Source organism: Haliaeetus leucocephalus, unplaced genomic scaffold (genome assembly GCF_000737465.1).
Source record: "Haliaeetus leucocephalus isolate CR32 unplaced genomic scaffold, Haliaeetus_leucocephalus-4.0 Scaffold207, whole genome shotgun sequence".
NCBI lineage: Eukaryota > Metazoa > Chordata > Aves > Accipitriformes > Accipitridae > Haliaeetus > Haliaeetus leucocephalus.
Window position 1 is genome coordinate 616,330 of NW_010972643.1, and position 16,442 is coordinate 632,771.

The 16,442-nt window shown below is 39.8% G+C and overlaps 1 protein-coding gene across 3 annotated transcripts in view; it reads right to left on the reverse strand.

Moving 5' to 3' along the window:
• DST (dystonin) overlaps positions 1-16,442 on the reverse strand; it is a 306,520-nt gene that overhangs the window by 71,325 nt on the left and 218,753 nt on the right. For all 3 annotated transcript variants that reach the window (XM_010566374.1, XM_010566375.1, XM_010566376.1), the window contains 6 exons: positions 16,029-16,091; positions 14,789-15,024; positions 12,981-13,110; positions 11,210-11,409; positions 9,278-9,773; positions 6,826-8,300 (listed from right to left, as the gene is read on the reverse strand). In XM_010566374.1, the coding sequence (XP_010564676.1) occupies positions 6,826-8,300; positions 9,278-9,773; positions 11,210-11,409; positions 12,981-13,110; positions 14,789-15,024; positions 16,029-16,091 (2,600 nt within the window). The remainder of the gene's footprint in view (positions 1-6,825; positions 8,301-9,277; positions 9,774-11,209; positions 11,410-12,980; positions 13,111-14,788; positions 15,025-16,028; positions 16,092-16,442) is intronic.

Sequence of the window (16,442 nt, forward strand, 5' to 3'; positions counted from 1 at the left end):
CTTCTTTTCTGCGTGAGACTTCGCTTTGGGTAATCCAGCTGTCCGAATTATATCGCTGTTCAGTTTGAGAGCATCAAAGATCATTTTTTCATCTAACTTGTTAGCTTCACGGCTTCGGAGCTCAAAAACACTGGAAGAAGTAAGGGCACCATTGGAGCACAAAGTGCTGATGTCCAGTGTTCTGTGACTGTAGGGTAAGGTCCGGTCCGTGAAATGCCTTGAGGAGAGGCTGCCCTTGGAGCCCGAATCAATCTGTTCATTCAGCCGCACAGTATCATAGATGGACCTCTGGGGAACGTAGCAGTCCTCAATATTTAAATCTTCATCTTCTTCCCCTTTGCCAACACACGGAGGATTCTGACGTAGACAGTCTGGCCTGCTAAGAGGCTTCCCCATCCTGAAAGTATTTGCACAAGTATACCGCTATATCTCCTTTTTCATGGATACAGGGGAACCATTAAAAAAACACTAACACTCTGAAGAATTATAGTAAACTTGCCCTTAGCATCAGATGCATAGATACAAAATACATATCATAACTTATGAGGTGGCTGAGGTCATTCATAATCAGTGCATCAGTTTAAACGCAACTTTACCTGGATGTGAGGTGTCTCCTCCCTGTCCCCCCCCCACCCCCCGCAAATACAAAGTGCTTCAGTAAGAAAGTAACAGAAATCTTCCAATGTCACAGAAAAACAAAGCATAGCAAAACCCAGCAGTGGCTCAAATATTTCAAACACTCCATGGAAGGCTTCATTTATTTTTCCAGGTCAGAATCTGTATCTGAAATCTCCCGAATAAGCCTTCCAAATGAACAAGCGTTACAGAAGGCAGCACATTATCTTCTGTAGGTGACGGCTTAACTGCAATCCATTTAACTGGTTTGCAGAGTCCCATCTCCTTTATAAATAAAACATGGTGTGGCAGCTTAAAAACACAGAATCCACAGTGGCTGTGTACGGTCCAGACCAAGGCACGGAGAAAATCTTGGGGGGGGGGTGTTTAAATCCAGAACAGTAAGAATAATAAACCAGCCCTTTACTTTTTTGGCATTAGCTATAAATAACCTTGATCCGAAAGGCAGCTTATCCTCTTCTTGTATCAGGCTCTTCCGTGGTGCCTCCACGAGTCCCACAGGAAAACATCACTTTCTCGCAGCCAAGCCAACACGTCCTTCGAGCAGCCGGTACGAAAAACAAACGTTCTAGACCGATACTCCCAATACCATCCCGGAGAGCTGTTTAAGGCAAGTGCGACATGTCGCCCCGAAGGCACGGCAGGTTTATATTCGGCAGGTTCCGACCACAAGCTGCAGCTAGCGGGCCCGTCCTCGCTCTTTCCTCCTCATTTCTGAAGCGCAGCTGGGAAGGAGACGAGGGAGGGAAACCCCCCTCCCCTCAGCGACCGCCCGCCCGGCGAAGCAGTCCAGCTCTCCGGCTCGCCCCGCTCTCCCAGCGCCGAGCTACAAGAAACGCCCCGTTTCGCTCTGCCGGCAACATCTGCTACCGGCCCACCCGCTCCCGCAGCGCCGCTCTAGGGGCTTTCCCCCCCCCGCCGCCGCCTCCTTATCTCCTCAGTCGCCCGCGCCTTCACTTCTCCCTCATCGTTCTGCCATGCGCCGCAGGCAGGCGGCGGGCTGGGCGGCGGCGGCGGGAGGCCTCGCCGCCCGCCTGGCGGTGACATCACGCACGCCTCAGCCCGCTCGTTAGCGCTGGAGGAGCCGGCTGAGGCAGGAGGGAGGCGGCAGGCTGCTCCCTCAGCCGGGACTGCCCCCGACACAGAGGGCAAGGCAGGGCGCGGTTCGGTGAGGTGAGCCGACACCGCTCCGGCCGGCTCGCCTTCCTGAGAGAAATTGTGGTGACGCAGGCACTGCTTTTAACCACTGTCCGCACCCGAGCACCCCCGTCCGATAAAGCCGTCATTTAAACGGACACTTCCGCAAGAAAGTTACATTCACCTGTGTATTATTTAGGAAAAAAAAAAAGCCGCCAAACTCGTCTCAAGTGATTAGGTCTTGGAATAGTTACACATTACTCCATTTGACGCGCAAGGCGACCTGCCGTCCAGTCTTGATTCTCTTCAGTCCTGGCTCTGAGGCAACAGTTGAGGGTAGGGTTGTCTGCCAGGGCAACTGCTGCCCAAGGATCGTGGCAGCGCCAACCTCGCTCTCACCAAAGGAAACATTAAAATGTTGGAAAAAAGTATCTATATTTGGAAGACTTTTTTAATGGGACTTAGAGCGGCACAAGAACAGCCTAACAGGACAAAGAGTCAGGTTTTGGACATTTATGTCTTTTAAATACTGTTCAACACTTCGCACCTACGCTTCTAGCTCATCATCACGTAGCTGAAGGGCTGGGAGGCTCACAGGTCTCGCCAACAGTGCAGGAGAAGCTGTCATGACCAAGCTGCTCTGCTCCAGCAGAAACCATACCCGTAATGACCAGAGATCTGCGCTGCTTGTGTGACAGCAGCCATCAGTTATAGTGACAATTCAGACCTCAATTTAAGGACAGCATATGGCACTTAGTGCTAAAACTTAACACAGAGCATTAACTACAGTCAGCTGGAGCTTTCTGCAGCGAGCAAGAAATATGCAAGTAATACATGTATAGCAAGCAAGAAATTCTGTATGCAAGAAATACAAACACACTAAACACTTCTTGTTTATTGATTTACTTGATATACAGCCAGCTACATATCAAAATACTACAGTCATGCGAGGCAAATTCTACCTTCCTCCTCTCTGGTGAGCAGACATAACATTAAAATTATGCCAAGAAGATACTCACCTCTGGATTCTCTAGTTGAGAGTATAGACCATAATGGTAAAGATGAGCAAAGCATTTCTTGAGGTCCTGTCATCCGTGGTTATTCTCACCCAAAACACCCACAAACAGATCCTTACTGAATTCAAAGAGTGACGCATCATTTTATAGGGGAAGTATATGACTGAAATTGGTCTGTGTTTGTTCAACAGCAAAATGACTTCATTAACATTTTTAAAATATTTTACCATTTTTCACTATATCTACCGAAGACTTTCATATGACACATCAGTCACTTTCAAATGCAATACTTACAAAAAGTTTAAACAGTTGCTTATTTTACCTTTGCTTTTCAACACAGACCCTAACTGTTGTAAATCCCAAGGAAGGTTAGTATCTTATTCCAGGGTTTGTAAACCAGTGCGTGGGAAATGTAACACTTTTAGTTTCTTATCGAGCATAAAGAGAAACCTCTGATTATTCTTTCAACATTATCTGCCTTCAAAATGAAAATCAGAGGACAGACACCCTCTACACAACTAACAGAAGACGTGTAGATGTGGCACTTAAGGGACAGGTTTAGTGGTGCACTTGGCAGTACTAGGTTAACGGTTGGACTTGATGGTCTTTTCCAACCTAAACGATTCTATGATTCTATAACATAAGCCAATTAAAATCTTAGTTCAAGCTCATTGGCAGGAATACTTAGGCTAGGTAAAAATTCCCATAAAATCCAATTAGAAGGCAACCTCTAGCGACGACATCTATTTTGTTCCAAAAATAAAAGCAAAAATCAAATGAACCATATCCTGATGAAAGCTGTAACAGTGCCATGTCATTTTTACTAAGAAGAATGCCTTTTAATGGCAGTACAAAGAATTGTGCAAAGGTTTCAAGAAGTAAAATAATCCAACTTCTGGTTTTTTTCTTTCTCTATTTTGGAGAGAAACTAGCTGCAAATACTCCTGCTACCGCAAACATCCTAGCACTGTGTGGCTACCCAAACTCAGGGCATTCGGTTCGGCCCTTTTGCACAATTCTTCTGTGTCTTGCTTTTGAAGAATGGCGGCAGACTCGATGTACCTCAACAGACCTAATTTACTGAAATTTCCTTTTAGTACAAATCTGCATTGCATACAGACTTTGGGGAAAAAAGAAGTCTAACAAGGCTGAGTTAATTAGTAATTAATTTTGTGTGTTTTGTATTAATTGAGGCAAATCTTCGTTTGATTATACTCTTCCTGGAGCACGCACTTTGTGAAGTAAGAGTCATGGTTCTACTTTCAACTGAACTCCACTGGAGATTTTCATTTACAGAAAGCAAATTTTATATCTGCATTGTAAATAAATATAGTTTAACACTGAAAATAAGTACTGTCAATTTAACACTATATACTGACTGGATTACAAAGCTGGAATATAAATAAAACAAGTTTGTATATGTATATATATATAAAAATAAAACTCAAAGCCTGTTTGTTTGTTTGTTTTAAATAACTATGCATTTTAATGTCATGCCAAGAAGATGCACAAAGCTCTAACTCTTTGTACATAACAATTGGGCAAACCACAAGAACCATTTCTGGTCCATTACACGAGATCCTTCCCTGAAGAGAGTGAAGATTTCACGTGAATAAATCTATCCACCAGAGAACAACTCTTTTGCTTTACTCTTGAGGAACAGAATTTGATTGTACTTGACCACAGAAACTTAAGTCATAAGGAGCTAGACTGTGGTTTTGTGGCCACAGCCACATTTTCAGGTTGTGTGTGTTTGCGTACGTGCAAATACACTGAGAGTAGAGAAAGATTTGTGGAAGCCAGTCTCCTTACAGTTTGCTGCCTCAGGTAAAACTGCCCTCTGGAAGGGTAAAAAGTATGAACAGGTACATTACCTACTGTAATTTTGCTGTGCCTCAGTGGCACTCACACTGAATATTAGGAGAGTAATTGTTGATCCTGACCCTCCTGCTACCAGCATCCCTTTGCTGCCTACCACCCCCACCTTGTAAAATTTCACATTCTGGTCTTCCTATTTTCTTTCTGCAAAGGCTCCCCACTCTGCTTCTTTATTCCTGCATTTGCTTTTCACTTGTCTAAACAACTGCACCTTTTCATCATTTTTCACCTCCTGTTTAATGGCATTGTGTTTTCACTCGTAAGCAAAAGCATGGCCTAAAATAGTTGCTTTGAGCAAAGCACATTTCTAAGCTTATAAATATCTAATATAAACACAATTCTGGAGTAGGCTTCTGGATAGAATAAACATGCTGCTATCACTATTCTCCTTTATGCCTCTTCAGGTTTTTTGGTCTTTTTACCATACAAGCTCTTCGGTTGCAGGGACATTTATCTCCCCACAGGTCTGCACAGACCAGAGGAGGCTCTCACTCCTGAATTGTACGATTGCTGTGTCTTGTCCACTGCCCTGATGAAGTACAACACTAAGACAACACACAGGGAATTGTATTCTTCTACTGTCTGCTCATCAGGCTGCTTCCCCCTAAAAACACTGTTCTTTGTAGCCAAAAAAAAAAAAAAATATATATATATATAAAAATATATATATATATAGTAACAAAGACCTGAAGCTGCACCTAATGTTTGAAAATGCAAGAAATGTGGTAAAGTCAGAGATGACAAATTGGCTACAACTGAAATCCTGTACAGTCAGCGTAAGCAAGAGCAATCACAGCAGGAGCTTTTCCTATTTTCTGATATCCAAAGTGTTTTACTAGCCATATACCAAGAAAAGCTATTTGTTTCTCTTTTAAATTGAGATTGACTTGTTAGGACAGACTGGCATACAGTTTTAATCCTCCCAGTCTAATGGAATCTCCTCATAATGTAACTGTTCAAGATTTTTGTCTCTATTTATGCCTTCTGAAAGATAATCAAAACTCACAGTAACGTGCATCCAAAATTCCCAGATTAAAGTTTTCAGGTTTAGTTTTCCTTTCTAATACCGTTTAGTTCAAACAAGCAAAATGCACCCTCTGTTGGGCCAAGCATGTAATGACTTCTTTCCAAGGTCATCTTTTTAACAGCATGGTTTATCAAATCCTGTTATGAAGGTTTGTTTTTGTGATTAACTGCAACTAACGTACAAGTCATACAAACATTTGAATCAATATTAGACTGAAATGATACCAAACCAGCACAGAATATCCAGTGCTACTATATAGCCATTAGGAGATTTATGATGTCTTTTTGAACACTGCTTACATCTGTAGGATTTATAAATCTTTCCAGCAAGCACTGGAAATTAATTTATTGTAACCTAAACCAAGCCAGTATCTGTACTTCATTTCAGCACCAAAGCACAATTAACACCCTCTATCACTGCAATATATTTTTTTGAGCTGCACAAGGATTGCTAACTGGCATCTTTAAAAAGCTACCTACAGAAGCTCCAAAGGGCATTTTGGATAAGGATGCTACAGTAAACTCCCAATATAAAAGGGGTCTTATTTTACTTGATTTCTTCTTACTAGGATGTTTCTAGGTAAGGGTGGGATTCAGTGAGGTAAACCTGCCCAGTGTATCAGAACAGAAAACAGCAAAACATAAGGTCTTAAACCTACATATGCTGAAGCCTATACCCATGTGAAAACACCTGAACTACTCAGATGAGCAAAGTGAATTATGAGCTGGTATGTGAACACTGGAGTCTAAAACTCACACCACAGTGAAGAAGAAAGTTTGTGCAATACATAGACATCAGAATAGATACAAAACGCAGTTCTCAAAAACAGAAAAGGTACACGGATCACATAAGGAAACAAGATAGTGAAGAGAGGCGAAGAGGGAACTGGGGTGCAGGAACTGAGAGCTGGGATGCAAAGTTACCAATGTCTGCCAAGCCATAGCAAAGGAAGGCTTCTCTGGAGCATGAGAAGATACCCCATTTAAAACAGATAAAGAACATACAGATAGAACTGACTGCTGTGAAACAAGACTCCTCCAAGGTCTGCACTTAACCAATCCCTGTCACAATATTTAATAAAATTGCATTGTGGTAAAATACTTTATAGTAATAAGAAAGAAATCTTCCTACCTTGAACGTATTCAGCTGCTGATTAATAGTCTCTGTTTCCATTCCAACAGGACCTTGTGACTCTTCATGTTCCTCGGCTCTCCCAAGCAGACTGGAAAATTCTTTTAGCTTACTGTAAAAGTCCTCAACACGGCTAAAAGTACCCTCCACTTGATCTTCCCTGGCTTTTGCTCTGTCTAGTAGCTTGTTGCACTGTTTATTTAAAGCTTCCAAGTCTCTTTTTATACCAACAAGATCAGGAGAAGCTTCAGCTTCTGTGGCTAGCATAATTTTACAGTTTTTGTTAGCATTTTCATTATTCATTATAAGATCCTCCAGCTTTTTCAGGAAACTTTTTATGTCCTCTCTCTGTGATTGCAGTACCTTGAGATCTCTCCCCACTGGAGCCATGCTATCAAGTTCATCGTCAAACTCTGCAAACTGAGAGAACATCTCTCGGATGCTGTTTTGGAAATGGCCGATTCCCTGAAGTTTTGTCTCTAAGAATGAGCACCTATCTTCAACCTGCTGGTTCACTGCAGTGTATTCTCGCTCCAAAGATTCAGCTTGGAGCAAAAGGTCAGAAACACCTGCTGAATCAGAAGCTTCTATCACCAGGTCTTGGGCAAGCTTTTTTGCTAAATCAACATGAGGCCTTAAAGCCTGCAAAGCTTTCTGCTGGGCCTGCATCATCGTCAGGTGTTTGTTACTGAATGACTGAGGTCCAAGTGAGTCATGAGCTTCCAGATGCTCTCTGGCACTTTTAAGCTGTCTTTCGGTTTCCCTGGATGATTCCTGAAACTGTTTCAGCCTTTGTGCCATATTCTCCAAACACTCTCTCTTCTTATGTAATTGTTCTGTGACCACATACACTTTCTGATTCAACACCTTAGTTTCTTCTTGAACAATTTCTTTATCTGTTTGACTTGCACTGAGCAAACTCTCAGCAGTATTATTTAACAGCTCCACCATCCCATGGTGTTTATCCAGGTCTTTCTGCCAGGCCCTCACCTGAACAACAGAATTCTCTATTTCAACGGGGTTTATGCCAACTTTTAATTCACACAGGTTGCTTTGGCACTTCTCTATCCATGGCTGCAGATTTTCTACATGCTGCTTGTACTTGAGGGCTTTCTCCAGACAATCTGTTAATTTATCTTGCCTTTCTTTTACCTGCTTATTCATTTCATCCCAGTTACTTCTGAGTGCGGCAATTTGGGATTGTAATGCTGCCTTGTCAGCTCCTTGAGTCTTCTGTAAGATACTTTCTCCTTCTGCAACAATTCTTTCATATGAACAAATCTGATCGGTCATGGTCTTCTTAAAATCTTTCTGTTCTTCAATTAGTGATTGCAAGGCATCAAGTTTGGCTGATATAGGATGAGCCTGGTTCAGCTCTTCTTTCTTTTTGCCTAGCCAGGCTTGAAAGTCCTTAGACATTTGCTGGAACTGATGAGAAGTGGCATATGCCGATTGAAGCTGCTGAACATGGTTATCTACAAAAGAGAAGACAGCACAGAGGTTCATTATCAGAACCTGCTAGTATTCAGTGAAAAAATAATAATTAATATTGATTCTATTATGAATGATCATTAATGTAAGGAAAGCTGGTCCTTAGTATGTTGTGTTCGACTGGAAGACAACCAAATCAACCAAGCTTCTTTCAAGGGACAGACTTGTGCCTGTACTACAGCAGAGCAGTGAAGGCATTTGGACATGAATCAAATGAGGTGAGCTTAGCCAATCTGTGTCTACATGAATCTCATTCAGGCAGATTTCAGGGGTAAAAAAACACAGTCATGTTTCATGGTGTTATGAAATATAAGCACAGGGAATATTAAGTCATCTAGCCTAATAATGTCTAACTCGTGGCCTGCAGGCAATATGTGTTCTTAGGGAGACCTTTTAAAGTTCCTCATGACCCAAAGAAATTAAAAAGTTATAACTGAGGCTGTTAGGGAGAACAAAGTATGATACTGCTTGCAGTATATTACTTGCTCAGTTCTGTTGTTCACAGGGTAAGGGAAGGCTGCAGACTACCAGCCCCCTTCTGTCACAGGCAGTTTTATGCAATTTCCACTGTGTTTCACCAAGCCTTTAGCTGGTGCTTGCCTAAAAATTACAATTTTGGCTTACACTCTGCACCTATGCAGTTAGGTAGCTCAATGAACAGTATTCCTCTTTTGGTATTCTAATTCAGTGAAGATGCACCTGAAGCAAAAGATGAGAAAAGCAGCCCTGCTACAGTGCTTCAGATTCTCTCCTAAACTACTTACTAGAGATCCCAAGTATTGTTTTTACCTTTTCAAGGTATGGGCACTCTCCTAAATTCTAATGTACAACTGCCTGGGGGTTGGACTGGATAGAGAACTGGCATTAGACTCAGCTCATTCAACATCTCAATAAAGACAAAAGAGACTATGATGCTTTACTTTATGCCTTAGTTACTGTTTTTCTTTAAATAAATACTAACCTGCTTTTTGCTCAATATCCTTAAACAATTTTAAGATGCCATCTAATTGTCTCGTAAGTTCTGCTTTCAAATACTCTTCTCCAACCAGTACTGACAGCTCTTCACAAAGAGCTTGAGCTGCATTTATATTCTTCGTTTCCTGTTCTATTTCCTCCTTCATTTCTCTAGCAATTTCCAGTTGTTGTTTCACAGCATCAGGTTGTGTACTCACAGCCTGGCTGCTGCTTAGTTTACTATCCCATGCACTTAGTTTATCAGATAGACTTCTGAGTAGACTTTGATACTCTGTGCTTTTCACAATGGCTTGGTCAATTCGGTCACATCTGTTCCTCAGCTGGCCAGTTAGACTGTCCCATTTTTGTGCCACAGCTGCCAGTTGCTCTTTTACAATTTCATGGGAGGGTGGGTGTTCACCAGGTCTCATCAGAATCCCTTCACCAGCCATAGTTAACTGCTCGTATTGTGGCTTTCTGGTGTCAAACTCTTTGAGCAGAATCTGGGAAGAAAGGAAATTTTAAAAAGCATTTACCTCATGAAAAAAAGAAGCAAAGTGCTTCTGACAAAAGCAAAGTAGACTTTGTTGTAGCTAAGTTCTCTTACTGAGTAACCAATCTCCAAGTTTAAAAGCCAGTGAAACAGTTGCATCTTCTACACATAAACTGTGTTGTTTCCAAGCATTTACATCAAAGAACCAGCAAAAATGAGGTTCATTTACACATCATCTAATGGAAATTCAATCAGCAGATACAAGTAAACAATGAAATCTGTTAATACTACAGTAATTAAGTAACAGCACCAAGTAAAATAATCACTGTTTAGTTTCAAGCAGTGTCTTCTTTCCTAGACAGTTTCCATATTTGTCTTAAGATAGAACTTCAAAGAAGGTGTATTCTCACATAATATTGCAATGTATTATTATAGCACAGAGAATATTTGGATAATTCACAAAATGACTGAATGTGTACTGTAAGACCTTTATAGTTTATATCACTGGTTCCCAGTTTTGTTTTTTTTTTTTTTTTGACAGTAAGTCACAGTGCTTGCACAAGAAGGGACAGATATCATGGTTTTACTTTACGGAGCATTCCAAACCCTTTCTTTTTAAGTCAATTGGGTTTAACTTTTAAGGACTGTTATGTGATACATGATAGTCTTATGCCAGCTGTCTAGATTTTTGAAGCACTTAGAAAACAATATTAAGTCATTTTCACTTAGTATTAGAACATAGCTCATGTTTTAAACACTTAGTTTTAATGAATATTGATATGCCAGCTTTAATAATATTTTTGCAAAATAAAAAAGTTATTTCTCATCACAGTTTAAAATAACTGGCAGCAATAGAAATGTTTGAAATTAAAATTTCTCATTTCTGCAACCTTGATTTAACTTTTATTTCTTTTGCCTGCAGTTTGCTCTATTCTGTAGGTAAACTACTCCACTTTTTCACTATTTCTTCTGTCTTTCACACTCTTGGCCCTGTATCTATTCACAGTAAAGCATTTCACTTGCCTTCATATTTTTATTATCTACTGGCACAGTCAAGTGAATAAAATCTCAAAAAGCTAGTTCTACAGCATAGACTTTATATGAGGACTGACCATAAAATGTTACATATACACTCAAATTAATAAAACTTTAAAGGAACATTTTCATTTGACTACAGAGTTACCCATGGTCAAACAAAAGAATGTATCAGAGGATCAGTATCTCCTCAACGTTTTTTTTCTTTAGCTGTTCTGATCTCTTTTCAGTCTTGTAATTTCTTCTTGTAATTATGTAGTCAAGTATGACTTAAGCTGATACTTGCTGATAAACAAATGTAAATGGCTCATACTAACTGTGCTGTACTCTATTTAGATGCAAAATACAACTTTGCTAATAGCAAAAAAGCAGAGGAAACTTAAATCAGTAACGCATGTTGGCACTACTCACCTGAACCTGTTGCTTTTGTGTACTCAGCATGTTAGGATCAATTGACAGTGGTCCCAGCACGCTGACCATTAGCTCCTTTTCTACAAGCCAGTGCTTTAGCTGAGCTTCTGCTGTCTGGAACTGGGTCAGGTAATTTGAGGACTCCTCCAGTTTTTGTTGTCTCTCAGATGTAACTTGATTGAGCTCTTTCCATTTGGAATCTAACAATGATAATGTTAACATATTGCATGCACCTTCTAGCAGATTGGCTGTCAGACAGCAGGCTATATATGAATCATAAACAGAGCTTTCTCATAAGGCTTCTTGCTGATTAACTCCAGATGCCTTATTGCAGTGACTCAGCAAATACATCTTTTAACAGTCAGATCCATTTACACTTGGATGAAGGTCTGCAGTTTAGCACAGCCATGTGCGGAATTTTTAGAGCAATGAATATACAACACGTAATAAAATTGGATTAGAGTATTACTAAATGAAATACCACCAAGTTCAGGCTTCAGCCTCAAATGATGTAAAAGCCAAAAGGCTGTACTCAATTATAACTTAGGTGCCTGCTTTAGATACAAATCTTCCTGCTTATTCCGTAAAAAGAAACAGATACCTTTCCAAGGCTGAGCAGAAGCCCTAATTTAGGCTAATCTGAACAGCCCTGTGAAGGAGCACACCTCTTTCAAATGTCTGTATTAAGAGCCTGTGGAGATTTGCCTCATTTAGACATCTAAAGCAGGTACCTAATGACAGGCAATGAGAATACTTCTGCACACAGGTATTTCAAAAGTGCTGAGTGAGCTTAGGTTCACACGTAGGCCAATCTATGGTCTCTTCCACTTGTAGCAAGTGGCTTCCAATGCAGCCATGGAGTCTTAACGATCTTGTAACTTCTCCCTTCCCTCTGTGATACTATCAGTGCTTGCTCAGTCAGCTCTGATATTTTGCTAACTCTCCTTGTCCCTGAATTTAAGCCATGTTTTCTCAGTTTCTTTTGCCACTTCACTGTCTTTGAACTCTGCTCATTCTGTATTAATTCCCTTTCAACACTACTCAAGTTCTCTCGGAGACCTTACCTGCTACTTAAACTTTTCAGAGTTTCACTTACAAACAGGACAGATCACAAAAATTCTAATCTTTAAAACTACTGTTGGTGTAGCTATACAAATTCCTAGCAGTATGAAGCAAGATTGACCTTTTATTTAAAATATGACAAACCTAAGAAGAACTTTCAAAAGCTCATGACAATTATGCACTACAGTATCTCAAAATCTATTGTCCACATATGGTAATTTCCAAATTTTTTTTGACAAAATTTACGGAGTCAGTTTTAGAAAATGGCAGAAAGCCATCAAAACCACAAAATGACAAAAGCCACTAATGCATGGGAAAAAACATGCAGAAGAGCATTACCAACAACTCAAACTGTTCTTTACATGTAATTAGAATTAACTTAATTTATTTTGTAAGAAGAACAACATATTTATCTGGAGCAGTAACTGACCAGTCAAGTTTTAGCTGCACACTGTGAAAAAGATAAAGCCCTCTGAAACAGGGAGTCAAGCTATAGCCTCTCTCAATTGCACTGATATAAATTCAAAGCCCATGGACATCAGTGGAATTGTTCTAGACCTACACTCTTGTAAAGGGAGTTATTTCCACAGAATTTAAGGAGTAAGAGGGAACAAGACATTAAAAATACCAATAATTGCTAACATTAAAAGCCTCATAATAAAACAACTTCCAAATCAGTCTGAGCTGTAATACAGCTTTACTGAAGTACCTATTTTATCCAACATTTGTCTCCACTTGGGTGCCTCAGGAGAGTCGGGGTTCTTCTCCAACAGCTCTGTCACTTTGTCCTTTAGTTCCTGCACTTTATTTGCACTTTGCTTTAATTCAGTTTCAAAAAGCTGCAAATTCAAGTGATAAAAAAAAAGAGAGACTAAAGAAGAACGGTAAAGTGTAAAGTTTAAAGTCCATAATACTGAGAAGCCAAGCATGAAGATAAACAATAAATATCTAACACTTATGTACTATTTTTCTGCTATGAATCTCAAAACACTTTGTAATGGCATATGTTGCTGGTAATTTTTTTTTTTTTAAGAGATAAACTGACAGATTTAATCTATGTTAATAATAACCATTATTGTTTAACTTGAACAGTGACAGAACTAGAAGAATTCACATAAATAAGATCCACTAGGTCCCATCATATTCACATACTCTTGGAATCTATTCTTGTATAGAAGGCAAACTGACTAATGCACAGTACAGTTCACAGCAGAAATAACCCAGCTAGCACCAACAGAGAGGAGTGTGGTGTGGCCTCATTTACCTCAATGGAAGTCCTGCTATCACAGATAGACTGCTTCTTCTAGATCATGTGGAACTATAGTTTAAAGAGCACCACAGCTTAAAGTGTAGACGTAGCAGGAGACTGACATGTCCCAGCAATTCCTAATTCATGCTGTTCTTATAGACAGAAGTGAACAGTCCTTATATGCCTGGCAAAGGGCTCTTACATGAATATTCTAAGTAAGAAAGCTTGCCCCATGGAGCTGCATTTTAAATATCCCACACCCACTAACATAAAACACTGAATAAACTATGCTTGATTTAGAACTTCTAGTAAAAGGTCCAACTGCATCAGAAGGATGACTCTTGCCTGAGCACTTGGCTCAGTTTTCCAACTATCTGTGAATACTCTTCTGTTACTACACCGGGGGTAAGATGGTCATGTTAGCTTTGCCCATTCTCTGTTAAAAAATAAGGAGCTAGTTTTCTTCCACATTTAGTCTAAGTTTTAGGACTGAAGTTATCCAAGTCTGAGGTAAGTTAGTAGCTGTTTAGATTAAGTTTTAAGGGTGACCCGCCAAATATAAAAGAAGAACCTCAGTTGAATCAAATTCTGTCCTTGTTTCTCCACAATCACAGGCAAGGAAAGAATTTCCCCTATGCATTACATTTCCCTTTATAGATGAACCTTTACACGTGTAAATATTGTCCTTCATTGCTAGAGAAGCATACGTCTCCAATGCTTAAACACGACAGAAACTTACTGCTGATTCAGTGGTTTTCTCAAATCAATTAAAAAGCAGGGAGGAGACTGTTGTGCAGCTATATAACTTAACAAGCATGACATGGCTGCTGAAGAGAAACACTGCCTTGGAATAGACATAAGCCGCTGAAGCTGTAGAGACCGGGGGGGTCTGTGGACTATCAGTGAACCAGCAGCTGCAGAAACAGCTTTTGGATAGATACAGCCCTTCAGACCTTACAAGCAATCCAGTATATATCTCTAAACCACTAAGGAGATCAAAAAAGTTTATTGCATAATCAGTATAGCCTCACCTATTTAAACTGGCCACCAAAATTTTTATTTTCTGACCTGCACAACTCCTCTCTGACACAGTGCTCCTTTCACTCCACTGACATAGTTTGCCAGATTTGCTCTAAGCCTGATTAGCACGCATACTAAGATCATTTAAATACTCTCTGCAACATTAAGCTAGGCTGAGCTATCAGTTGTTCAAATAGAATTTACCCAATAACTGCAAGAAAGAGTATTTTTTTGAAGGCACAAAGTACCTTATGTTGCTCAACTTGGGCTTTAACCGCTTCACTATCAGTTGGAGCAGCTTCCCAGTCTGATGCAGTTTTGTCCATTTTTTGCAGCCACTGCATCATTGAAGTTGATTCTTCCTGAATATTCTGCATTTTTGAAAGCATACTTTCTAGTTCTGAAATCTTCTCCTTCAGTAAAACTCCCAAATCTTCATAACCGTGATTTACATCAGACATGGCTTGTTGAACAGTTGTCAGTTCTGTAAAAGGAGAGATGCACAGAGACTATGTTATAGGTTGCAAGCCCTTCAAACAATAGACTTCAAGAACTTCTAAACAGTATTCAGAGTTACCATAGATAGAAGTCCCCCAAATAAGAAGTTGCTGAATATGTTACAAATTATTTCAATTCACTCTAAATGTGGTAACACTACATCTGAATGACCTAATGTAAGGTCCTATTTACAAGAGCTTCTCATTTCACAGAAATCTTTACTTTTAATACACACAGGTACACAAATACCTTTCAATCTTTCTACCCATTGTTATTTTAGTATTTTAAGCAACAATTCCGTGACAAAAAGTTGAACATACTGGACTACAGTTCAGTTACTTACATGAGAGCCTAACATTACTGCAACAGTATTTTGCTCACATTCATGTACCATTATAAACGTGTTTTATCACTGAGAGAGCACAGCAGGCAAACTGTGTACTAAGAAGTCTATAGTTTACCAGAACAGACACTGCAGACTTGGGATGCAGGTACATGGCTATCCATAAGCACATATAAAGTGGCTGTGTAAGTTCTTTTGTTTCTTTAAAGGGGTTGGTCACATACAGTGATACAAACATATGTAAAATGGGTGTCTTTGTATATGTGTGTTTGTGTTTGTGTGTGTTGTGAATGCTGGTGGGTGTTAAAAGTTTCAAACCACATACACGTGCATTAGAATTTTCTCAAAAGCCATGTGTTATATTAAAATAGCTATCCCTGTATACATTTATAGAATTACATACTGATTCAGAAAATGCTGCCAGATTTGTTCTGTCTTCAAAGAAAATACTGAAGGTAGGTATTTTTACAATTAATTTTAGTATCATGTCCTCGTCAATATAGTTGCCTTATGTGATGGTGATGTGAAATTTCAGTCCAGTAGTGACTGCTACAAGCAGATTTATGTACAACATTTAAAAAATACTTACATATTTAACAGTAATTGGCAAGTACATTCCTTTATCACACCCTGGAATTTTTACTGACCTTTATTTTTCAGGAAATCCTGAGTTCCTGGAGGTCCTCCTTCACCATTTAACATTGTGCCACCTGTGGATCAGGGAAGATGAAGTCCCATGCTTATCTGGGCTTTTTCCCACCAAAACCCCAGCACTGCATTTCCTCTTCAAAACAGCATGATACGTAGCTCTCATTATACCATTACAGAAATATCTGAATGCTAACCTTGTAATAGCAAGTACTTTATTTAAACTTTAACTATTTTAAGGTTGTTTTATGTTTTAAGCTGCTCCAGCCAGCTAGTACCATAAGCGGTACCACATGTGCACAGCATATGCATAGCGGGTCTGTGTGCACATGGATGCACACGTGCATGATGCATAAGCAGTCCTAGCGTTCACAATATCATGCTAAATAAACAACTATAGTGGACAAAGGTCT